The following is a 25634-nucleotide window of genomic DNA, read 5'->3' on the forward strand; positions in this document are numbered from 1 at the left end:
ATAAAGCCAGAGTCCCTAACGACAGTGGTGGGCACAGTGGGGTCGGGCAAGTCCACGCTCCTACAGGCGATGCTGAAGGAGCTCACGCCCAGCAGTGGGCATCTACACACTAGTGCTGTTATAGCGTACGCCGCGCAGGAGCCGTGGCTGTTTGAAGCTTCTGTAAGTAAAGTTTTATATGACAGTTGTACGTGCACGTGCGTATACGTATACGCTTGTATTAGGTCGGGGAAAAAGTCTTTTCGCATTATAGTATGTATAAACTTTGGATAAAATCCCTTTGGCTTCAAGAATCTCAAATGAGTACACGGTTCATGAGGTTTCTTTCAGTGAGCTCGTGAGGTACCCAAATATCAAGCTCTTTTGTGTAGAGAAAATATTTTATTACAAGTTCATACATACTATAATGCGAAAAGACTTTTCCCCGACCTAATATACGCATAAAATGGATATGAAGTTTGACTTTTAAGTTTCCCTAATATTGGTTTAATTTGTGAGTGAAATAATCTAGGCTAGTCGATAAAAAGATGCGACGCGATTTATTAAAAACATGTTTCATTGGATTGCTTATTATGAAGAACTTATCTTTGAATGAAGAACTATGATTTGTACGCGGTACCTAATAATCCGAAAAACGGGAGATCCTAAGTATGTCGAATTTCAAGACCCCTTCCAAAACACTACAAAATACTCCAAAATCCTGGATATTTTTTTTGGATTTTATTCTTTTTTAAAAGGAAGTAGCACTTAGTATTGCCCTCGTCTCGAGGGGACTTTTATAAACATGCAAACAACGGATACAAAGTACAACCAGACACGAAAAAATAGTTCTTTCGTAGTTTCCAAAACTGTCATTACATAAACCCATCGTTTGATTTCTCTTTAAATGTATTATAAGGCATTTATAAATAAAAGGTATAAATATTGATTTACTTTGTACAGGTTCGTCAAAACATCCTCTTCGGTCAAGACATGGACCTCAGACGGTACAAGCAAGTGATCAAGTGTTGCCAACTCAAGACCGATCTCGAGATTCTACCGCATGGAGATAAAACTATCGTTGGGGAGAGAGGTAAGTTGATTATATTTGTACATTCAAATGGAAAAAAAGCTAAAATTAACCGCAAAATATTTTAAAGATTCCGAGGAAATTTTACTTTTAAATTGTAGATTGCACTAGGGACAGGTCGAATTTGGGAAAATTTGTGTTATAAAATATAATGTTAAAAATTCAGTTTTTCACTTACACTAATAAATTATCACGCCCTGGCTACATTTGAGAACATTGCGTGTTCATTATTTTATTATTTACTAGCTGGCTCGACAAACGTTGTTTTGCCATAAAAAAAAATGTGTCACTTTGGGGCATGAAAAATAAATGTTGGCCGATTCTCAGACTTACTCAATATGTTCACAAAGTTTCATGAGAATCGGTCAAGCCGTTTCGTAGGAGTACGGTAACGAAAACTGTGACGCGAGAATTTTATATATTAGATTTTATCTTTTAATCGACTATTCAACACAAAATATATTTTCTTTTCAAACCATAGTTCATGGGATTTGCGCGTTCAGACAAATTCTATAGCTTTCCGTTATCCGTGTAAATAATAATATATTATGTTAATATTTTCAGGTGCATCACTATCAGGCGGTCAACGCGCCAGGATATCACTCGCTCGTTGCGTGTATCAGAACGCAGATGTGTATCTGTTAGATGACCCGTTAGCAGCTGTCGATGCTAAGGTAAGACGAACATTCTGACTGATACTTGATATTGTAGCTATGGTACCGCATTTATATATTTCTTTTATCATTGGACAACTCACACACGGTTATTTGATTTCAAACTAAGCAGAACTTGTACTATGGTGACCAAATAACTGATAAACATTATATACTTCTAAATACATACTTATATAGATAAATTAACAACTAGGCTCAGAACAAATACTCGTGCTCATCACTCAAATATTTGTCCCGGGTGGGATTAGAACCCGCCACACGCGGTGCTACGGTTATTGCGGCGAGGTGACTTCTTTAATCACTGAGCCAAACGTGCAGTTAAATATAGTTTAAACCATGTTTTCTTCCAGGTCGCTCAAGCCATCTACGAGGAGTGTATACGCAACTTCCTTCGCGACAAGGCGACAGTGTTGGTCACCCATCACGTACAATATGCGAAACATGCCCACAACGTATGCGTCATGAGGTCTGGGAAGGTATGTACCTAATGAGAACAGGTCCGGGGGTGTGCTGTGTGTTCCTGGCATACCCCCTTGAAGTGGAGAGCTAGGGGGGCAATTTTCATGCCAGTCAGCCAGTTGCGCTCACCGGTCGGTAAACGATCTGGGGATTAAGCAACCATTGGCGCGGTCATTCCATAGATGGGTGACCGCATAGTGGTATTTGAACTGGGCGTCTCCGTGCTTCGGAGGGCACGTTAAAAGTCGGTCCCGGTTGTTGTCAATTAAGATAACAGTCGTTAAGCCACGTCAAAGGCCTCTCGGGCGGCTTGAACAACTTTGACACTAGGTTGACCATTAACCATACGACAAACAAACAAACAATGCCCGCCCCCGCTCGAAGGCGGGCCGTCACCGGCTGGGACGCGGAGTATTCAATTGGAGGTACCGCGTCCTGGCCACTTTATAGTGACTGTTGAAGGTACACCGTCAGGTTTTTAGTATGTACTTAAAATATGATAATTTTGTGGTACATGGTCTGAGTAGACTATAGTCTGTCCATTATATTATCAGTCTTACAATTGACTTATTTAGTGATGTCCTAAAGATTCTCAAATGCAATACCATTACGATTATAGTACTATCAATAATCGATTTACGTCCCTATAATACCTACGTTGCCGCTTAGGTGTTGATTTTAGAATAAAACGTAGCCGGTCTGACATCGTCCGGGCTGATTTTGATTTGGCGGCCAGTTTCATTGAAACCAGCCAACTGTGCAGGACTAAGTTTATAGTGGTTTGTGACTTAGAACAGAATTTTTGTACAAATTTTCATCCTCTATTTTATCCCCTTGGGGGTAGAATTTATTAAAATTCTTTCTTAACGGATGCCTACGACATAAGATCTACCTGCATGCCAAATTTCAGCTCGATTCGTTCAGTGGTTTGGGCTGTGCGTTGATAGATCACTGTATCAGTCAGTCAGTCACCTTTGAGTTATATTTTAGTCGAACAACAACAATTATGTATATTTCGATCGAAAACAGGTCACCCATCAATTTCTAAACCTAACCAACACTCCTTAACTCTAACAGATCGTAGCGCAAGGCACGTACCACGAGCTAAAGAACGGTGTAGCAGAGTTCGAGAAGCTGATAGAAATGGGAGAGAAGGTGGAAGAAGAGAAGCAAAAGCAGAAGACTACTTATGAGAACCAGGAAGCCGTGGTAAGAAGATTTAAATAACTCTCTTTTAAAGACAACTCCCGCATTAAGAATTGCTCTTGTGTCGCGGGGTCTTTTACAAACATACAAACAACGGACACAAAGCACAACCAGACCCGAAACAATTATTTGTGGATCGCGAATAGTATTGGCGTGGCGATCTAAACCACTGCACTACGGAGGCAGTCAACTATGTTATGCATATGGTTTTGGTTGTGTTTTTGTTGAAAATAAAGTTTACTTTCTGCCTCTGTGGTCTGGGTTCGACTCCCGTCGGATATAAAGCTATTGGTATTTTTTATATTGAATAGCGGTTCGCCGCGGCTTTGCTAGTATACTTAAATAAATTTTAAACTATATTTCGAGGATTTTTCTATCTCTTGGTGAAAATAATTTGTTCACGAGATTTTGAGCTTATTATGAACAGACAGACAGACAGACAGCAATCGATATATATAGAAATCAGTTGAGAATATTTTAAAGTTGTAACATTTTTTATTTTTATTTCACAAGGTGTATAATGTAATGTCAACGAAAATTGACAAGATGGATACGAAAAGAAGTGTTAGTTTTTATTTTAATTGTTTTTTTATTAAATTCATTTAGTTTTAGTATTTAGTAACCTTGGTTAAGTATTGAAAAGTAACTAAAGATTAGAAGTGTGGTTAGTTAGAATCATACTCAGGACAAATATTTGTGTGATGAGTACGAGTATCTCATTTCATTTCATAATATTAGTAAGATTTGAGATTTCTTACACCACTTCTTTAGACCTTTAGACCTTACCACTCCCTCATTCCGGGAGGAGACCTTTTGCAATATTTTTGTATTATTTGTACAGGAACACAGTTACAGTAAGCTGAGGTCACAGAGGTCAATGTCTGAAGCTTCGCAGTTATCGTTCAATCTTGATTTGGAGTGCACAGACCCTAAATATGAAGGTAATATAAAAGTTAACAATACCAATGACGAAACTGAAGCAAATAGTTTGCTGCTAACAGTTGAATCAAGCAAGTTATTTGCAGCAATCTTATCGCAACAAAGTAAAGTTTGTGACATGTTTTACGCTATGATAAATTGTTATTGGCTAACTGTATACAAAAGCGCATAGTTTACAGCTAATTATTTGTTAAAGAAGATAGTAAGCAGCAACTATCTGCGTTAACAACAGTAACTGTTGGTGTCAAACTATCTGCTAGAATATTCTGTCCGTCAGAAATGATTTACGTTTTATCCATTACGTAAACCAACATAATGGATAAACGTTTGCGAAACTAAAATAAACCCTTATCAATTGTGTTGGTTTCATATGAAAAAATAATCAAAACTAGTTCATATTCCCACTGTCAATGTTACCCAAATAATTCAAAGTTACCCAAATTAACCTTAACTAAAACTAATAGTTTATGGCAAACTATAAGTAGCCAATTATTGGCTTGAACAGACACTCTGAACACTTTATTTCCTAACTACATTAGCTTCTTAACTGTATAATTAAAAGACATATTATTTTCAGGCGAGAGTCAGAAGAAGGGTTCAGTGGACAACAGCGTGTACGTGTCATATATAAGGAGCGGGGGTAGCGCGTTCTCTATGGCGCTGCTGATCGTACTGTTCCTGTTGGCGCAGCTGTTCTACTCCTCCACCGACGTCTGGCTTAAAGAGTGGTACGTCACCTTGACTACAGAAATAAATTGTACCATATTCCGCCAATTAAAATGTGTGTAAGAGAGAGAAGAAAAGATTCGTATCATCGTAATCATTTGACAAAATTCAAAGCTACGCAATTTTGTTACATGATTTTATCTTATATCGGATTAGCTGACCCGAGCAACTTCGCTTGCGTCACATAAGAGAGAATGGGTAATTTTCCCCGTTTTTGTAATATTTTTTACTGGTGCTCTGCTCCTATTAGTCGTAGGGTGATGATATATATATAGCCTATAGCTTTCCTCAATAAAGGGGCAATCTAACACTGAATTTCATTTTTTTAATTCTAACAAACAAACAAACTCTTCAGCTTTATAATATTAGTATAGACAGTGTCTTTAAAATCTTAAGCTCTTTTACTCACTAGCATTTACCCAGGGGAGTAGTGACACATTAGCAGTTTGCGCTAAAGCCTAACCCTTCAGATTTGTAATCGTCGTTGACCTCATATTGGCCTAGGAGATCTTAATGTAATTATTTTGTTTTAGGGTGAACATGGAAGAAGCTAACAGCGCTGCTATTGCCTCCCAGAAGAACGTTACAGCAGCCGGGGGAACGGCACAAGGTAACCAGAAAATACATAGTTATGAGCTCATAAAGCGAACTTATATAAATGGCCGATATATCACCGGACTGTCGTGTTCTCTTCATGATATATTTTTCAAAACATTGGTGACCGAATTTTAAACGTTTTTGCGGCCTGCAGAGCTATAAATTGTTAAATAGATATCTAAAACTTCCTACTTCAAAGATTTCCTTTGATTTTATTCAATTGATCAGCAAGTATATTGGTATTAAGGCTAACCGATTAATAGGTTACCTATACTAATTTATGAAAAAAGCCTCTCTAGGCCCTGTACTTGAAATCTAATTTTAGATTGTTGTTGAAAATGCTTTCTTTATAAATAAATAAATATTATTGGACAACTCACACACGGTCATTTGATTCCAAACTAAGCTTGTTTGAACTATGGTAACTAAATAACTGATAAATATACTTATATACTTGTAAATACATACTTATATAGATAAATTGACAACCAGGCTCAGAACAAATACTCGTGCTCATCACACAAAGATTTGTCCCGGGTGGGATTCGAACCCACCACACGCGGCGTTACGGTTATTGCGGCGAGATGACCACTAAAACCACTGCGCCAAACGTGCAGTTAAATGCCATAGTATTAATAAAATATGCTTGTTCCCACAGATGTAATCTTCCAAGATCTACCGACGAACCACTTCCACCTAACTCGTGAGCAGTGTCTGTACATGTACGGCGCTCTCATAGTGGTGTGCATCATCTTCACGTGGAACAAACTGGTCGTGTTCTACAACACTTGCATCAACGCCTCCGTCGCGCTGCACGACCACATGTTCAGGTAACTGAAACAATCGCTATTACGATCGCGAATATAATCACAATCATGATCAAAATCATAACCACAATCATGATCACAGTCATGATCACAATCACGATCATGATCATGATCACAATCACAATCATGACCCTGATCACAAACATAATCATGATCACAATCATAATCATGACCACAATCATAATCATGATCACAATCACATTCATGATCATGATCACACTTATGATTATGATCACAATCACGATCATGATCAGATCACAATCACGATCATGGTCACACTTATGATCATGATCACACTTATGATTATGATCACAATCACGATCATGATCACACTTATGACCATGATCACAATCACGATCATGATCACACTTATGATTATGATCACAATCACATTCATGATCATGATCACACTTATGATCATGATGACACTTATGATCATGATCACAATCATGATCATGATCACACTTATGATCATGATCACACTTATGGTCATGATCACAATCATAATCATGATCACAATCACAATCATGATATCAATCACGATCATGATCACACTTATGATCATGATCACAATCACGATCATGATCACACTTATGATTATGATCACGATCACGATCATGATCACAATCATAATCATGATCACAATCACATTCGTGATCATGATCACACTTATGATTATGATCACAATCACGATCATGATCATAATCACGATCATGATCACAATCACGATCATGATCATAATCACGATCATGATCACAATCACAATCATGATCATTATCATGATCACAGTTATGATCATGATCACAATCACGATCATGATCACAATCTCAATCATGATGATCATGATCACAATCTCAATCATGATCATGATCACAATCATAATCACAATCACGATCACAGTTCTTTCAGGGTGCTACATTAAGTAATATTTGCTACGAATGTACCCTTTATATAAATATTCCTATATACCTATGTGTTCAACAGGGGTGTGACCAGTGCTCCGATGTGGTTCTTCCACCACAACCCGTCGGGTCGGATCCTCAACAGGTTCTCCAAAGATATGGGACAAGTAGACACGCTACTACCAGTCGCATTGGTCGATTGTTTAGGAGTGAGTATTTTATTTTTTTCTAGCTCTTTCCTGCAAACCTGTCTGCGTTAACTATGTTCTCACGTAACCCAATGGTAACCAAATAACTGATAAACGTACTTATATAGTATCAGGCTCAAAAATATACTCGTTTTCATCACACAAAGATTTGTCCCGGTTGGGATTTGAACCCACCACACGCGATGCTGCGGTTATTGCGGCGAGATAACCACTTTAACCACTGCGCCAAGGAACGAACGAAATTACGATCGAACTCGAGACCTTGTGACCTTATAAGCAATCGTATACAGTTCTATACTACAAAGACTATCACCATCATAATTTTATGCAATTTTTATTTTTGTTTCCAGTTCTTCTTGGAAGTGATAGCTATCTTAGTGGTGGTATGTCTAGTGAACTGGTGGTTACTGCTGCCTACTGGTGTGGTGGCGGTGTTGCTGTTCTTGCTGAGGGACCTGTTCCTCGACACCAGTCGGGAGCTGAAGAGAATTGAAGCTATTGGTGAGTGGACTACCTTCATCTATATATTAGGTCGGGGAAAAAGTCTTTTCGCATTATAGTATGTATGAACTTGTAATAAAATCTCTTAGGCTTCAAGAATCACAAATGAGTACACGGTTCATTAGGTTTCTTTCAGTGAGCTCGTGAGGTACCCAATCGAACTTTTTTGTGTTGAGAAAATATTTTATTACAAGTTCATACATACTATAATGCGAAAGGACTTTTACCCCGACCTAATAAATAAAAATGAATCACCGAAATTTATGTACGCACATAACTTTTGAACAACTGAACTAAATTCGACAATTCTTTTTTTAATACCTTTGTAAATGCCGGGACAAGGTTAGTATGGGATCGATGGGATCATTCGTCGTTTCGGCAATATTTATCGAACAACAAAACCGACACGACTCGCCGATCTGGGTCATCTACACGGCTAGGCTAAATAATACCAAACCGAATATGTGCGTAGATAGTCTATCAAACTATGTTACAATCAATATTTTCTCCTCTCCAGCTCGCAGCCAGTCCCTCAACCACCTCTCAGCAACAGTCTCCGGCCTGACCACGATCCGCTCCACGCGACAACAGCAGCGCGCTCTAGCGAGAGAGTTCGACAAGCAGCAAGACCTGCACTCGTCGTCGTGGACGCTGGTGCTGTGCACCAACAGAGCGTTCGGCTTCTGGATGGACATGATCTGCTGCGTCTACCTCGCCTGTGTCACCTTCAGCTTCTTTCTGTTCGCTAGTGAAGGTCAGTTAATACATTATTATAACATATTTCTCTCCCACTGCTGGGCAAAGGTCTCTTAGAAGTAAGACGGCTTGAGTCGACGAAAAGTGCCTCTGGCTGCTTCTGTTCGCTAGTGAAGGTCAGTCATATTAAATACGCTATAAATTTAGGCTGAGCTGCTAGGCGAGGGTCTCCTCCCGGAATGAGGAAGGGATTAGTGACCTTGGGGCCACTGTCCACCAGTTGTGGACATTTTAAGTGTGCTATTTTAAATTAAATTCGGGGAAAGGACGCCTTGGAAAGACATACACAATAGTTTTTTCTTGAAAACGGTCAGGTGACTGGTATTTCGTATCGGTGATGTATGACACTTGATGATGAAGAAAGAAAGAAATGATGCAAGGGAAGTTTGTAGGGATCGTACCAAGTGGGTGTTTTTTGGTTTCCGCTGACTCTTATGGGGAGAAGGCGTCATTTCATTTATTAATATATTTTTGTATATTGTTGATGTTTAAAAAAAGAAAGAAGCACATATTCAACTTCGGATTTTCAACTATCTCCAAGCCTGTAACTCACGAAAATAGGTTCATCAGTTGACCGTAAATGCGTTACGAACAGACAGACACATTCGCAATTGTAATAAGAAAGATAATTAACTTTATATTTTCTTTGCAGATAGTATAGGCGGTAACGTGGGTCTGGCCATCACTCAAGTGATAGGCCTAGTGGGCATGTGTCAGTACGGCATGAGGCAAACGGCCGAAGTCGAGAACCAGATGACTTCTGTAAGTTTATGAATAACTACTGATGCCCGGTTTCTGAGTTCATATAGCGGTAGTTTATCTGTTCAATAACGTTTTTTATATGACTTTAAACACTATTGAATTTATAAACTACCGCTGAATGTACTCGGAAACCGGGGGTAAGTCTTTCTTTGAATATATAAGTATAAATATCTTTGGACAACTCACACACGGTCATTTGATTCCAAACTAAGCAGAGCTTGTACTATGGTAACCAAATAACTGATAAACATACTTATATACTTCTACATACATACTTATTTAGATACATACTTATGAGGAGCTCGTGGTTTAGTTAACGTTGTCCTGTGGATGGGTGACCATCTTACACATATCGAGTTTCTCCGTGTTTTGGAAGGCACGTTAAATTGTGGGTCCCGGCTGTCATTTTCAAAGATCTTTGACAGTCGTTAATAGTAGTCAGAAGCTTGAAAGTCTGACAACCAGTCTTACCGAAGAGTATCGTATTATATCCCAGGAAAATGGGTTGTGGGGAAAAAAGTCCTGCAAAGTTAATTTATTTTGGTTTGAAGTTTTTAATACCATTATTATTTCTCAGGTTGAAAGAATATTAGAATACCAGAATCTACCTCCGGAACAACCAGTGGATACGGATAAAGATGCTTTGAAGAAAAATCATCCAGAATTAGACTTTGAAAAATGGCCTACTAAAGGTAAGATGAACTTTGTTTAACCCTTTGACCGCCACGGTCCGCTATATATTTGTCGACATTTGCCGACGAAAGCGTCGTGAGCACGTTCTGATTTGTCGAGTATAGCCGACCGTGGCGGTCAAAGGGTTAAAGATATTTTCTATAATCTATCTTCAGTTAGAGATAGATCTACTTTAGATTTACAAACTCTTGTATAACCTCTTGTATCTAGGTGAAAGTTTGTTCGTAAAAAACTGTAGAAGAGAACTTGCCTTGAACGACCTTCGAGTTACGTGTGTGACCTTATATGTGTTACTCTAAAAGCCCGAATTGTGGTAAATCCTAAGATTTTCCGGTAAACCTAACTCTCAATGGTAAAAGTCCGAACAATTCTTTTATTTCGAACTTATACCTATATTCACTTGATGATGTCGAGATGTCGCCGGTCGAGTGATAAGGCGATCACTTTTACCTTTTGACCGCCACGGTCGGCTATACTCGACAAATCAGGAAGTGCTCACGACACTTTCGTCGGCAAATATCCACTGCGCCACTGAAACCGTTAGTTTTAATAAATAAAAATAAATTTAACCCATTACTGTCCCACTGCTGGGCAAGGGTCTCCTCCCGTAATGAGGGAGGGGTTAGGCCTTGAGTCCACCACGCTGGCCAAGTGCGGGTTGGGGACTTTGCATACCCTCAATAAATGTATTAAACAAATTTTAGGCATGCAAGGTTTCCTCACGATGTTTTCCTTCACCGTTGGAGCATGAGATAATTATTTCTAATACACACATAACTTCGAAAAGTCATTGGTGTGTTGCCTCGGGTTCGAACCTGCGACCACTTGCGTGGGAGGTGCCAATTTATACCACTCGGCTATCACTAATTAGTTTTATATTATTAAAAAGCCTAATATTTTTATCCCCCAGGTGAGATAGTATTCGAAGACGTATCTCTCGAGTACGAGAGACCCCCGGGGTCTGCGGGCGACCCCCCGGCCCCCGCCATCAAGGGGGTCAACTTCTCCGTGAAGGCGGCGGAAAAGGTCGCCGTCGTCGGACGAACTGGCGCCGGGAAGAGCTCGCTGTTGAGCGCGCTGTTTAGGTAAGATATTATATAATATTAGGTCGGGGAAAAAGTCTTTTCGCATTATAGTATGTATGAACTTGTAATAAAATCTTTTCTCTACACAATAAAGCTCGATATTTGAGTGCCTCACGAGCTCACTGAAAGAAACCTAACGAACCGTGTACTCCTTTGTGATTTTTGAAGCCAAAGAGATTTTATTACAAGTTCATACATACTATAATGCGAAAAGACTTCTTCCTCGACCTAATATGTACAATTAAATTATTACTATAATATCCGCTACATCCGTAGTAATTTCTGCTACATAAAAGACTAAAATTAACTTAAATTGTTCTTCCCCAGGCTAGCTAAAGTGTCCGGGCACGTGAAAGTAGACGGTATAACGGCGGAGACGGCCGGTCTTCGCGCCTGGAGGTCCAGACTGTGTGCCCTCCCTCAAAGACCTGCACTCTTCGCGGCCGCACTGAGGGATAACCTCGACCCCGAGGGGATATACTCCGATGCTGATATTTATAAGGCTTTGGATCAGGTTAGTAGACTACAAGATCAAGTAGACCTAGTAGACCGCATGTGTTGATGAAAAGACCATGTGAGTAGATCATTTTCTACCAAGAATAGACACCACTAGAGGAAGTAGACCGGAAATATCGGGTTAGTAGACCAAAAGACCAAGTAGACATGGTGAGTAGACCAAGTTGACTGGACGACTCCACGGCTAGATCGCATGATTAGAATTGCCAAGATAGGCACTACTTTCGACAAATAGATTAGTATGGGTGAATAGAAAGGAATTTGTGAATTAGGTGGACTGGCTGCGTTATGGGGGAGGAGCTGGTAAAAGCTGCATTTACTCGTGTAGATTAGGATTGTATGCCAGAATATCTCTATTCTATGATCGGACAGATCCATAGATACAAACATCGTTGACCAGATTGTCTTACATACATTAATTGTTTTTTATTTGATCGGCCATGTCTTGAAACATGGTCAGGTGTGTAGTACTCGTAACTAACAGTCCTGTATGACAACATGTATGTATGTGATAGCAAGGGAAGTTTGTATGGATCGTACCAAGTTGCATTATTTGGTCTATGCCTATGAAAAAAAGATATTATGTATGTATGTTAAAAAGAGCAAGCCGTGAGTTTCTTGCCGTTTCTTCTCACGAGCAAACAGCTTTTCCGAAACGATCTTATAAAATAAATTTAAATAAAATAAATTTAACCCATTAATGTCCCACTGCTGGGCAAGGGTCTCCTCCCGTAATGAGGGAGGGGTTAGGCCTTGAGTCCACCACGCTGACCAAGTGCGGGTTGGGGACTTTGCATGCCTTCAATAAATGTATTAAACAAATTTTAGGCATGCAAGGTTTCCTCACGATGTTTTCCTTCACCGTTGGAGCATGTGATAATTATTTCTAATACACACATAACTCCGAAAAGTCATTGGTGTGTTGCCTCGGTTTCGAACCTGCGACCACTTGCGTGGGAGGTGACAACTTATACCACTCGGCTATCACTGCTCTTATAATAAATGATAATATTATTATGTGACTATTTCAAATACTATGTACGAAGCTTACAGAATAAAGGATATTTCGAATTAGAAGTTGTAAAATTTGACGCCGCATAAATTATCATTATTTCATATACTAATGTTGAATAATTTCTCCCGCAGGTGGAACTCCGTGAAATGGTATCAAACCTGCCAGCTGGTCTCAACACGAAGGTGGGAGACGGCGGCGGCAACCTGTCCGTGGGGCAGCGACAGCTGGTCTGTCTCGCCAGGGCCGCGCTCGCCGGGTGCAGGGTTCTCATCCTGGACGAGGCCACCGCTAATGTTGATACTGAGTGAGTTACTGTTATTCAATATCATTAATTTAAGACGATGACTATTAAATAAATTGAATCCATTGATTTCTCACTGCCAGGCTATGGTCTCCTCCCGTAATAAGGGAAGTGTTAGACCTTGACTCCACCGTGCTGACCAAGTGCGGTCAGGGATTTCGTTACCAATAACTAAAAAAGTATAAACAACATTATTTACCACTAGCTGACCCGCGCAACTTCGCTTGCGTCACATAAGAGAGAATGGGTCAGAATTTTCCCCGTTTTTGTAACACTTTTTACTGTTACTCTGCTCCTATTGGTCGTAGCGTGATGATATACAATATGCTTTGTTTTTCACGAAAAATATTCTCAAAATTATCATTTATAAATAATTTATTTATATCTCTTAATAGAACGAAGTCGCGCTAAGGCATATCCCCCATTAAAACAGTTGCCATGACAACGGAATTTTGTTAATTCAATGTCATTATAATCTTGATTATTCGCGACTTCGTTCGCTACCTGAATTTTCCCGGAAAATGCGTCATTTTTCTGGGGTAAAAAGTAGCCCATGTCCTTTCTCGGGTATCAATATATCTCCATACCAAATTTCATGCAAATTGGTTCAGTAGTTTAGGCGTGATTGAGTAGCAGACAGACAGACAGAGTTACTTTCGCATTTATAATATTAGTATGGATTAGAGTTTTTCCAAGGTTCCCGGAATTAAGAAAATAATGCGTTTAGCCCACTTGAGACTAAGGGTACCTTTGGTAATAGAGTTAAAAAAATTAAGATGCTTAGAGCAAGATTGCATCACGATGTTTTCCTTCACCGTTAAAACAAGTGAACAAAGGCCTAACCCCTTTAAGACCTTTCTAAGATCAGTGGGACAATGGTCTAAATTTGATATTATTTTTGAAAAATACAAGAAGCCTGAATTTTAAGCTTGCCCAAGATGGCTTATTGGCAATAGCCATTGGAAATTCAATATATTTTTGTTTTAATCCATTACTGTCCCACTGCTGGGCAAGGCTCTCTTCCCAAACGAGGTGGGGTTAAGCCTTGAGTCCTCCACACTGGCCAAGTGGCTTTGGGACATGTATAATTTAATAAATATTTTGTTTGTTACAGAACGGACAAGCACATCCAGCGCACGATACGCAGCAAGTTCGCTCACTCCACCGTGCTCACCATCGCGCACAGACTCAACACCGTCATGGACTACGACCGAGTCATCGTTATGGACAAGTACGTTACTTCTTATCGTATGGTTAGTGGTCAACCTAGTGTCAAAGTTGTTCACGCCCGAAGGCCTTTGACGTGGCTTAACGACTATTATCTTAATTGAGAACAACCGAGACCGACTTTTTACGTGCCCTCCGAAGCACGGAGACGCCCAGTTGAAATACCACTATGCGGTCACCCATCTATGGAATGACCGCGCCAAGGTTTGCTTAACTGCACAGATGGGACTCGCTATGGGACCTCGTGATCAGTAGTCACACATTATCGCCCACGCCACAGAAAAATTACAAATATTCTATGCCTTTTTATATTATAAGACTGATTAACATATTATTATATTATTTTTTGACTAGGGGTCGCGTAGCAGAGTCCGGTCATCCATTCGAGCTGCTCAATCAGACTGCAGCTCAGACGAAAGCCGATGGACCCACGAGGAGACTCTCACTACTGTCCAAAAGTCAGGTATATAAGTAATTTGTTATATTTACGTGAAATTGAAGAAAAAAACAGTGTTTTTTATTTTAACTTGTTAAATTGTCAAAGTACAGTCAACCTGGGTAACTTTGAATCATTTGGGTAACATTGACAGTGGGAATATGAATGAGTTTCGATTAATTTTTCATATGAAACCAACACAGTTGATAAAGGTTTATTTTAGTTTTGAAAACTAGTTTTGCAGACTTCAAAGTTACTCAGATTGACTGTAGTGGCAGTATATTTAAATATTTCTTTTATGTAAAATAAAATAAATAAATATTTTGGGACAACTCACACACGGTCATCTGATTCCAAACTAAGCAGAGCTTGTACTGTAACCAAATAACTGATAAACATACTTATATACTTCTAAATACATACTTACGTAGATTATGTTTTTTAGAAGATATAGTCAAGTGGGACTATCAGTCAAATGGATACTCTTTATGAAATGTTAATAGACACTTATGATAGTCAATGATACAGAGAGTGAATTTACCGCCAGTTCAGAAGGTAGGGCCAATGAGAAGAGCTGCCAACAAACTCCTGGACACTCTTTTTAATCGCCAAATGGTATTTTTTACAGTTTTTCTATTACATTTTAATTAATTCATTAATTTGTTTATTTCAGGCGCCGCTAGCAATTCCAGAGAACTTTACATTTGATCGTACCGACCAGAGCGATCAGAATGAACCGTTCGTGATAAACAAAGACAGAATACGTACTTATTCTAACAGGTAATTATTTCACATATATACAACTAATATGATAAATGCGAAAGTTTGTGAGAATGTATGTACATGTTTGTTACTCTTTCACACAAATACTACTGAATCTATTACGATGAAATTTGGTATATAGGTAGCTGAAGACCCAGAATAACACATAGGCTACTTTTTATCCCGGAATTCCCGAGGGATCGGGATTAACACGGGAAGAGTTTCCACGCGGACGAAGTCGAGGGCGGACTCTAGTAAAATATAAATTAATTTAAGCTTTGTTCCATAATGGATACATCAGTTGCGGCTACGCACCTGATAATTTTTACTACCCATTACTGTCCCACTGCTGGGCGAGGATCTCCTCCCGTAACGAGGGAGTGGCTAGACCTTGAGTCCACCACGCTGGCCTAGGACGGGTTAAGGACTTTGCATATTATTAAAATATATTATTTATGTTTCACTGCTGAGCAAGGGTCTCCTCCCGTAATTGGGGAGGGGGTTGGGCCTTGAGTCCACCACGCTGGCCAAGTGCAGGACTTTGGCAAATAATTAATATATTTTATTGTTATTAGGTCGGAGGTATCAGAAGTGGAGCCCGCGGGTGGTATATTCAAGACTCTAGTGGAACAGACCGGACGTGAGACTGCCGCCATGTTGTACAACATGGCCGAAGAGGTACGTTCTATATTATTTGTTAAAAATAGATTTTACTGTTATTGTTGTAAGTATACTAGAGATCGTGGGAAGAGACCTGCAAATAAAAATGGGGGGGGTTGCTAATGGGGAGGGGGGTGTCGGATATTTAGGAAGTTAGGACGTTAAGACGTCGCATAGAATGATAAGAGGTAAATAAGATTTTTTTTTGGGAATGTCATGAAATTTGAGGGAGACTTTTGTTCTGGTTTTTGACTGAAAATTGAAAGATGGTTTTCAAAAGGTTCAACGCATTGCGTGCATTGCACTCCAAATTAAAACTTTTAAGGGGTTTACATTGTTTTTTTTTTAATATCTTTATAATTATTTCAGAGTAACATTCAATAGTATGTAGTTTTAGTCTACCTACCTCCTTCAGAAATAAATATTAATAAAAATATGTATTCTTCTTTCACAGAGCTACAAGAAAATGCTAGAAGCAAAGAAGAACTCGTGAACACCACACTGTCACATTCCTAACTGCCATTTCTACACTACATACATACATACATACAGTATTTTATTTATACTTACTACTTGTTACACTACAATTAAATTGTTTAACCCTAACCACTATCCGACAGTCTTTATCTGATAGATATATATCCACAGCAAATGTAACAAAACCGGTTATGTTAACTGGTACTTATCCAGAGGGTTAACCGACGTTTATAAGTTATATGCGTGCCTTTTATTATTATTACTTTTATAATATATATTATGCACTTATAGTTTAAAAAATACGAACCAGTGACCTTAACATGTACTTACTGCCTTTAACCTATCTCTAGCCTAATTTAACTAGAGATAATTTATTGAAACTGTCAATTCATGTACTAATTATTACTGCGATATAAAATTCTGATCATCTGAAAATTCTATTATTATACTCGGACTATTACAAACATAAAAACTACGTCATAATTAAAAGGATTATTTCTGAGGTACATTTAGCGGTAGTTTATCTATTCAATAGCGTTTTTTTTAAATGAGTTTAAACGCCATTGAATAGATAAACTACTGCTAAATGTACCTCAGAAACCGGGGGTTAGTAAATGTCGCGGGCTCATGTGTCTGTCTCAAGTGCGAGCGAGAATGTCCGATATAAATGTCATATGACATAGTTCGTACGTTTGTAATGGCCCGAGTATCTATAAATTTGTTTACAAAGTTGTTCACTGTGGTCAATTAAACATACTTATTATTAAATAAGTCAATTTACAATGCCTTACTTAAGCATTTACCAGTGATTATATGAAAATTGAGTATTTCGTGACATTCCATGTCAATTACAATGATTATTTAGATATATACCTTTAAGGTATACCGACGTTACACAGCTAATGGGAGTTCGATTCCCGGGCTGGACGAAAAGTATTGTTGCCTTTAACATTGTTTATAGTATCCAAGTGTGTATTGTGCAAATATTTAAACACTGTAAACAAAGTCCTGCTTAGCCTTTCTTCCAAGCTATGTTGGAGTCGGCTTCCAGTCTCACCGGATGCAGCTGAATTCCAGTGTTTTACATGGAGCGACTGTCTATCTGACCTCCACAACACAGTTACCTGGGTTATAACACGATACTCTTCGGTAACACTGGTTGTCATACTTTCAAGCTTCTGACTACTCTTAACGACTGTCAAAGATCTTCGAAAATGACAGCCGGGACCCACAATTTAACGTGCCTTCCGAAACACATTATGTTCTAATTGAATATAATGGAGATATTTTTTTCATTGTTTTAAGAAACCGAATGTGATAAATAAATACCAGTATTTTCACTCCATTATTTTTATATTAAGTAAATTTAATGATTATTTACTTAAATTAATAGTTGTTTTAGCTAATTATTTGAATTTAAACGAATTATAATTTACTATTGTCAAACTTGATTGCGATATTTCAATGCCATTATTTGATAAAAAAAAATCATTTGTCAGTTTTTTTTTAAATTATGACAGCTGTCAAGAAGTTATTTTTTACAATAGAAAAATCTGTCCCACTAATGTGATATTGAAGCAGTTATTATTCTTAAATATTATAATACTTTTGAAAAGTAATAATAGTCCAATGTTTAATACTATATTAAATTATAGTATACATATAAAGTAAAATAGTACGTAGTAACCAAACAATTTACTTAAATAAAGGTGTATTTTAAGTACTTAATTTACTCCCATCTGGTGCAAAAATAAGGTGCTTGTTTAATTTATAAACCACCAATTATTACTGCTTAAAATACTTAGAATTATATAAAATACAAATTATTATAAAGCCATAGAAGAATAATCGCTAAAACTCGAATAAGAACTGATTTCTCTTCCATCATCGTTTAAGATAATGTGAAAAATAATATCCGTCATTTACAAAAAGTAATGTGATGGAAAGAAAATCGCCTCGAAAGCAAAAGATACGTTTTAATTTTGCGATAAAACTATTATCGCGACTCGGCTGTTAACAATTATCAACTGGTTTTAATAACCTATCGGCTGTTATAGCTACTATGGTTTAGTAACTGTTGAACCCTAGTATATTACTAAAGGTATGTTTTTGAAACCTGTTGGAATATGATTTAAATAAGAATCATCTCGAATTATGTAAAGATATGTACTTATCACTGTCGAAATGTAGCTAATTTTGTATGCGAAGTTTATTTGTCAATTATTATTTAATTAGTTAATTATGTAAAATAATAGTTCTTAATTGTGTTTGTAGAAATAAATAATTTGATTGGAGATTTGTTACTGGCCATATTAAATAGAAATAGATTATATTTTTAACGAAAAAAGCTAGCAATATTCAAGGAGATAAATGTTCCGCAACATGTTAAGATATGGCTTGAAATGTAGCGACATCGCGCGACTTATTTCTGTAACCACATGGGAAGTTCAATAGCGTCCAGCCAAGTCGCTAGCTACATAATATGTCGACATATTATGTCGCAGGACATATTTTGTCCCTAGAATATTCTTCTTTGAATAGGTACCTATTTTTTTTATATAATACTGTTTCTCAATATACATAAGTTATTGTTTTACAAAACTTGTTCCTAATAAGAAACTGTTGAGTGCAAATGTATTGTCATATTATTATATTGTACTGCGTATATACTTGTTTGTGCGTATACGTGCACTTACGTATACGTTTTAAATCATGTAATACGATTTAAGATAGCTTTTTCCCGTAAATCTGTTTGCATAGTGATTTTTTTTACCTATTTTTCATAGATACTTTCGTACAGTCAACTTGGGTAACTTTGAATCATTTGGGTAACATTGAACAGGGGAATTTGAACTAGTTTCAATTATTTTTTCATATGAAACCAACACAATTGGTAAAAGATTGCAAAACTAGAATAAATCTTTATCAATTGTGTATTTATAATATTAGTTTTATATAGAACAAGCTTATGCGCACTGCAATATAGTAACATAAGAAAGAAATAGTAATGTAAAAAGCAATAAAAACCAGTTTTCCAGTACATTCTGTTATAAAATAGTTTATTTTTATAAACAAAGATGTTATTAGTTGTGTTATCGTACAACGCGGTCCGTTAAGAGGCCCATTGTACTATGTGATATATTATAGCGAATAAATATATTTTTATTTATTTCTTGTTTTAATAACTTACCTAAAACACTTATCGTATAAGCTTATGTGCCCTTCTTAGTAGCAAATCCAGAAAACCTTGCTGGTTTAAAATAAACTCATTAATTATTCATTGTCAGTAATTGATTATAATATGAACTGACCATTTATATTGATTATGAATAAGGTTCGTAATAAGACGTACAATGATAGCTATTGTAACATATGTCATGTAACAAAGTTTTGTGTGAAAATGTAAAATTTACCCGTCTATCTGACCTCCACAACTCAGTTACCTGGGATATAACACGATACCCTTCGGTAAGACTGGTTGTCAAACTTTCAAGCTTCTGACTACTGTTAACGGTTGACAAAGTTATTTGAAAATGGCAACACATTTAACGTACGTTCCGAAACACGGAGAAAGTCGTTATGTGTAATATGGTCACCCATCCGTTGACCGACCTCGGCTAATGTAATTCCAGGCCAATAAATAATGGAGGTAAAATAAAAAAACTCAAAGTAGATCAGGAATCACACCATTTATTAAAACATTGGTCCCATTCAATAACATAATTTAAACATAAATAAATAAAATATAAATGTGAGCGGAGCCGCGTCACAAAACACTAGCTTACAGCACTTAACAGTTTTGAGACAAATTGAGTTGAAACTAATCTAAAAAATATATTCAAGTTTTTTACCCGACTGCGAGACGCAAAGGAGGGCTAATGAGTTTATGATTAAACTTTCACGTTGCATGTTTATTACCTAATATAATACAGGAAATAATGCAAACACGCAATTAGATTACTTGACGTTTCGGCACACTATACAAATGCCGTGATGTAAAATTGGCTCCATAAAATATTAAATAATAATCATGCAACGCGATTTTTTTATTTTCTTATAAGTTCCAACTCATTGTACCTTAACACGTTAAAGAAAACATATTCCATCTCTTTCTAATCTACATAGGAAGGAAAGAAATAAACATATAGTAAATAATGAGTAAGTAGCTATAATTACTTTGGTATATTTCAATACCAAAAGTACCTAAATCTTTGGTAAAATAGCATTATTATAAGAATTATATGAAAAAGATACGTTAAAATGTACTGAGAAGCGATTTTCTACCAATATCGACAAACAACCAAGTAATTATCGACAAATGTTGTTTGATCAATTAATCAGCGCCCCTAGCGTGTATTTGCAATAACTATTTTTCAAGTATGTTTTAAATGTCAATCTGTTTTCGATACTTAAAGATCTATTACGTCCTATCAAATGTCCGGCTACAGCGGCCAATTTAATTGAAACCGGCCAACAGGACTTTGTTTATAGTGTCCAAGTGTGTGCACAATACACAGGTACACTCTCTATTACATCACTCTCATAGTACGGTGGGACGGTACACACGACTAGTGAGAGGTCAGGCACTCGATAGTACCAAATGTAGAAAATCGCTCTTACTTAATAATAAAATAAGAAACTGAAAGTATTTTAAGTTTTCTAAACGTGTTAAGGTACTAAGCAAACATATAATAAATATAATAACAATAAAAAAGGAATGTTACAGTACAATTTTGTACATTTTACAGGCATTTTGAAATACAACATTTGGTTACAGAAATCATTAAAAGTTAACTATCTTAGAACACCGATAGTTTATTGCAACAGCCATTTACTGATCGCTTACGGGTTGGTAAACGCTCAGTGAGTTAAGTAACTTGTACATTACATAGATGTAGGTGCAGTGTTTGAGCTGAGCGTCTCCGTGATACAAGTCACGCGCGCTTGTTTAACATAACTACAGTTACGATTTCTGTAGCCATATAGTTATATTTCATTTTATTGAGTACATAAATAATCACAAAATATATGTAATTTAATTTTAAATTGTATGCAAATTATTGCTTTTTTTCGCTAAATATTAGACAAATTGCTTTTTATAATGTATATATTTTATATATACATCAAGAATATTTTTATATGACATGGCTATAGTTTAGAAGTAATTCTAAGTTATTTTAACTTTCGGCTACGGTGGCCAATTTCATTGAAACCGGCCAATAGAGCAGGACTTTGTTATTAGTGTCCAAGTATGTGTACAATACACACTCGTGCTTTCTGAGGCACGGAGGTCTATGACCACAACTTCCTAACTCGGGCAATCTCTGAGAAATGTTTAATAGAAAAACTCTAAAAAGACTTATGGCCCGACCTAGGACTCGAACCTCTGCGCGGCAGTCGCATACACTACCGACCACGCCACAGAAGCAGTAATTAAAAGTATTTCATATCCCACACAAACAGGACCTTGTTTAATTTGGGGTAGGTAAAAATAGCGCGCCACTTATTGCACTTATTATTACTTGTATAAACTCTAGCCATGCCTTATTTCATATAAAGTATACAATTTTTACAATATCGCATACTTTCTTATACACAGAATAGAAAAAACATATTATTCTATAAAAAAAGCTATGCAAACAATAACAAAAATATAAATGAATAGGACGGACCTATATCCATACAACTTTCGTTTACCGATAGGTAACTAACATGAGGTGTGTATTACAAAATTAAATAATATTTCTTTCAAAATTTGTCATGATTTTTTGTGGTCATATGACTTTTTAACCGTTTTCAATATTCTATCTTTAGTAAGGGATTGAACTACTACAGTTTACTTGCAAAGATAGTTTAGTTACATATATAACATCTTGGCCTTATTCCCATAAAGGTAGGCAGATATGAGCCAACGCCTAAATTTAGTAAGACGCTTACTGAAGATAAGTAATTGAAAACGGTAATTTAAAGTCACTGACCACTTTTAATAGTTTCGTAGCCAAACTTAAAAATAATAAATTCGATATGGCATTTCATTGTGAGATAATTTAACATAAAAAAAATTAACCCATTACTGTCCCACTGCTGGGCAAGGGTCTCCTTCTAGAATTAGGAATTATTTAGGTCTCGCGTCCACCACGCTGACTAAGTGTATGTTAGGGACTAAGCATCCCTTCAAGAACGCATTTTAATATTATAATTTCTATGAAGGGTTGACGTCAGACAGTTTGTAAAAAATATCAGCCTAATCCCATTTATAACATGATTTTGAGAAAGAAAACATATTGTGAAGACGTGGGATAAGGACAAGAAAAAGAAAATATTTTATTAAGGTAGTTTTAAAAAAATAAGTTATTAGTCCAAAAGAAATATGGCAGCATAATAGCTCTATATAAATAAATAAATATACATGTTTCCTAGGTCAAAAGAGGAATTATAATTAGTCCGTCAGTTAGATAATTCAAAATATATCATAGACGTATTATTTTTCATCAAAGAACAATATAAGCTGGGTTTGTTAAAAAGCATTAAAGTTAGGGAGTGGGGGCAAATGACGTCACAGTGTAATACATTTTCTACTATAACATGACGTCATACGACTTGTATCACTGTAATTATTTGATTTTGTACAAAAAGAAAAAATACGTGTATAATATTATTTTTCCATCTACCAAACGAACTGAAAATAAAAATTAATCAACATTCCTATTCATATTTCATATTAATATCTAAAAAAACATTTGGCTACGAAACTTTAGTTGTTAATAAATTCTGAAATAAAACCACACGTCTGTCTGTATAATTTGTTATTGCAAAACTATATCTATCTCTTTTCTTCTACATACAATTCATGCTTTATTCCCATAGGGATAAACAGAGACTAAAAAAACAACCCATTTCAATTGCATTTTATCAAAAACAATTTTAACCAAGACGGTAAAGTTTTCAACTAAATTGTTTAAGCAGTTTTGCAGTAACAAACAACACAGACAGACATACACTCGCATATCTACATCCCCAAATAAATATGATATACCCTAATAAATTTGTTCCTCCTAGTTGTTATATAATAATTAATTAAACTAAATCAATGTTCCATTTCTAACGCAGATAGCTTCCTTATGAATTCAGAACGCTGCGATGGGGTTAGTTCCTGAAAAATAAGGGTAATTTTATTTACAGGGTTGATACTTGATAAGGCATTTTAGTAGCCGGGAAATTACGGGAAAACTTCGAAGAGTAAGGACAGTGACAAGACAATCATGGGACAGTAATCAGACCATTATAAGACAGCAAATAGATAAGGACAGTAACAGTACCATTTTATAACAATGAGAGGACAGAATATGGATTTCATTTCATTACAGGACACTGAGCATTTAAGTAACAGAAAAATTATGGGTAAATATTATGAGACTACAATTACTAGAATATTATAAGACAGTAATCGGACCACTTTATTACAGTGAGACTACGTTATATGGATTCATTCCATTAAAAGACACTGAAAATTACGGGAACATTTCAAGAGACAAAGACAGTGATCGGACCATTATAGGACAGTAAAGACTGTCGGGACAATAAAAGTTCAAACTCACCAGTACTAAGTTATTAACAGCTTGTAACAGCGCGTCCTGGTGTATAGCGCGTAAGTTCCTCTCGAGTACGGAGTTCTCATCCCCGGCCTGACACTCCAGCCATTTGCACACCGCTTCATTGTCGTGCTCCCATTGGTGAGACTAGAAATAAATTTAAAATATTTAGTTACAATTTTATATATAGTAGCTTCTGTCCGCGAAAAGATAGCCCGGGATAAAAAGTACCATATGTGTTAATTCGGGTTATAAGTAGTGAAACGAACGTGTCTGAAATTTCATTTAATTCTGTCCAGTTGTTTGTCATGAAAGAGTAACAAATATGCGTACATTCATCCATCCATCTATCCATATTTACAAACTTTCGCATTTATAATATTAACGTTTTGGATTAATCTTTAACGAGTGCAAGTTTGATAATTTTTCATTAACGCAATGCTTTTGAAAATATGATAGCTAGCATATTATTTCTTGTGAAGGTGAGCAGTGATAGCCGAGTGGTATAAGTTGACACCTCCCACGCAAGTGGTCGCAGGATCGAACACGAGGCAACACACCAATTATTTTTCGGAGTTATGTGTGTATTAGAAATAATTATCACATGCTCTAACGGTGAAGGAAAACATCGTGAGGAAACCTTGCATGCCTAAACTTTGTTTAGAACATTTCTTGAGGGCATGCAAAGTCCCCAACCCGCACTGGGCCAGCGTGGTGGACTCAAGGCCTAACCCCTCCCTCATTACGGGAGGAGACCCTTGCCCAGCAGTGGGACAGTAATGGGTTAAATTTATTATTATTATTAGGTGTCTGACCTGCGTCTCCCCCCGGTCCTCAGTGAACCACCTCCTCAACGTAGCCGCCGCAGCCCCCTGGTCCATGGTATCGGCAGGCTTGACCGCGGCCTGCACGCGGCGCTCCTGCTCGTTCTGACGCAGCAGGCGCCGCAGCCGCCAGTACAGCAGGCGGCGAGAGTCGCGCCACGGGATTATGTCCTGGGAGAAGATGGTTACAATTATTAAATAATTGGTTGAGTCCCTCCCTAAATTAGCGAACGACCCCTCCCTCACCCCTAGCCCAATAGTAGGACAGTTATGGGCTAATTTATTAACGAATAGAAAATGCTGTTGGAATAAAAATAGAAAGAGTATTAATTTATTTATGACATGATTTCTTGTCATATAACATGTGTGCTAATATAAGCCAAGGTGTTTTGATTTTTAATAGTCACCTGTTAAAAACA

The 25634-nt window shown here is 37.1% G+C and overlaps 2 protein-coding genes across 3 annotated transcripts in view; one reads left to right on the plus strand and one right to left on the minus strand.

Moving 5' to 3' along the window:
- The window catches only part of LOC142984772 (putative multidrug resistance-associated protein lethal(2)03659), a 58161-nt gene extending 38193 nt beyond the window's left edge, over positions 1–19968 (plus strand). Inside the window, exons 12-33 of the mRNA XM_076132566.1 lie at positions 1–162; positions 943–1072; positions 1634–1743; positions 2094–2219; positions 3280–3411; positions 4250–4349; positions 4925–5075; positions 5607–5683; positions 6329–6500; positions 7482–7608; positions 7959–8109; positions 8627–8863; positions 9518–9627; positions 10205–10319; positions 11231–11405; positions 11733–11919; positions 13068–13240; positions 14352–14468; positions 14819–14927; positions 15574–15680; positions 16238–16340; positions 16777–19968. Coding sequence (XP_075988681.1) covers positions 1–162; positions 943–1072; positions 1634–1743; positions 2094–2219; positions 3280–3411; positions 4250–4349; positions 4925–5075; positions 5607–5683; positions 6329–6500; positions 7482–7608; positions 7959–8109; positions 8627–8863; positions 9518–9627; positions 10205–10319; positions 11231–11405; positions 11733–11919; positions 13068–13240; positions 14352–14468; positions 14819–14927; positions 15574–15680; positions 16238–16340; positions 16777–16815 — 2910 coding nt within the window. The 3' untranslated portion in view covers positions 16816–19968. The remainder of the gene's footprint in view (positions 163–942; positions 1073–1633; positions 1744–2093; positions 2220–3279; positions 3412–4249; positions 4350–4924; positions 5076–5606; positions 5684–6328; positions 6501–7481; positions 7609–7958; positions 8110–8626; positions 8864–9517; positions 9628–10204; positions 10320–11230; positions 11406–11732; positions 11920–13067; positions 13241–14351; positions 14469–14818; positions 14928–15573; positions 15681–16237; positions 16341–16776) is intronic.
- A 501-nt stretch (positions 19969–20469) lies between these two features.
- The window catches only part of ACC (acetyl-CoA carboxylase), an 81574-nt gene continuing 76409 nt past the window's right edge, over positions 20470–25634 (minus strand). For both annotated transcript variants that reach the window (XM_076132519.1, XM_076132520.1), the window contains 3 exons: positions 25207–25386; positions 24398–24538; positions 20470–23952 (listed from right to left, as the gene is read on the minus strand). In XM_076132519.1, coding sequence (XP_075988634.1) covers positions 23887–23952; positions 24398–24538; positions 25207–25386 — 387 coding nt within the window. In that variant the 3' untranslated portion in view covers positions 20470–23886. The remainder of the gene's footprint in view (positions 23953–24397; positions 24539–25206; positions 25387–25634) is intronic.

The sequence above is a fragment of the Anticarsia gemmatalis genome, chromosome 28, assembly GCF_050436995.1.
Source record: "Anticarsia gemmatalis isolate Benzon Research Colony breed Stoneville strain chromosome 28, ilAntGemm2 primary, whole genome shotgun sequence".
NCBI lineage: Eukaryota > Metazoa > Arthropoda > Insecta > Lepidoptera > Erebidae > Anticarsia > Anticarsia gemmatalis.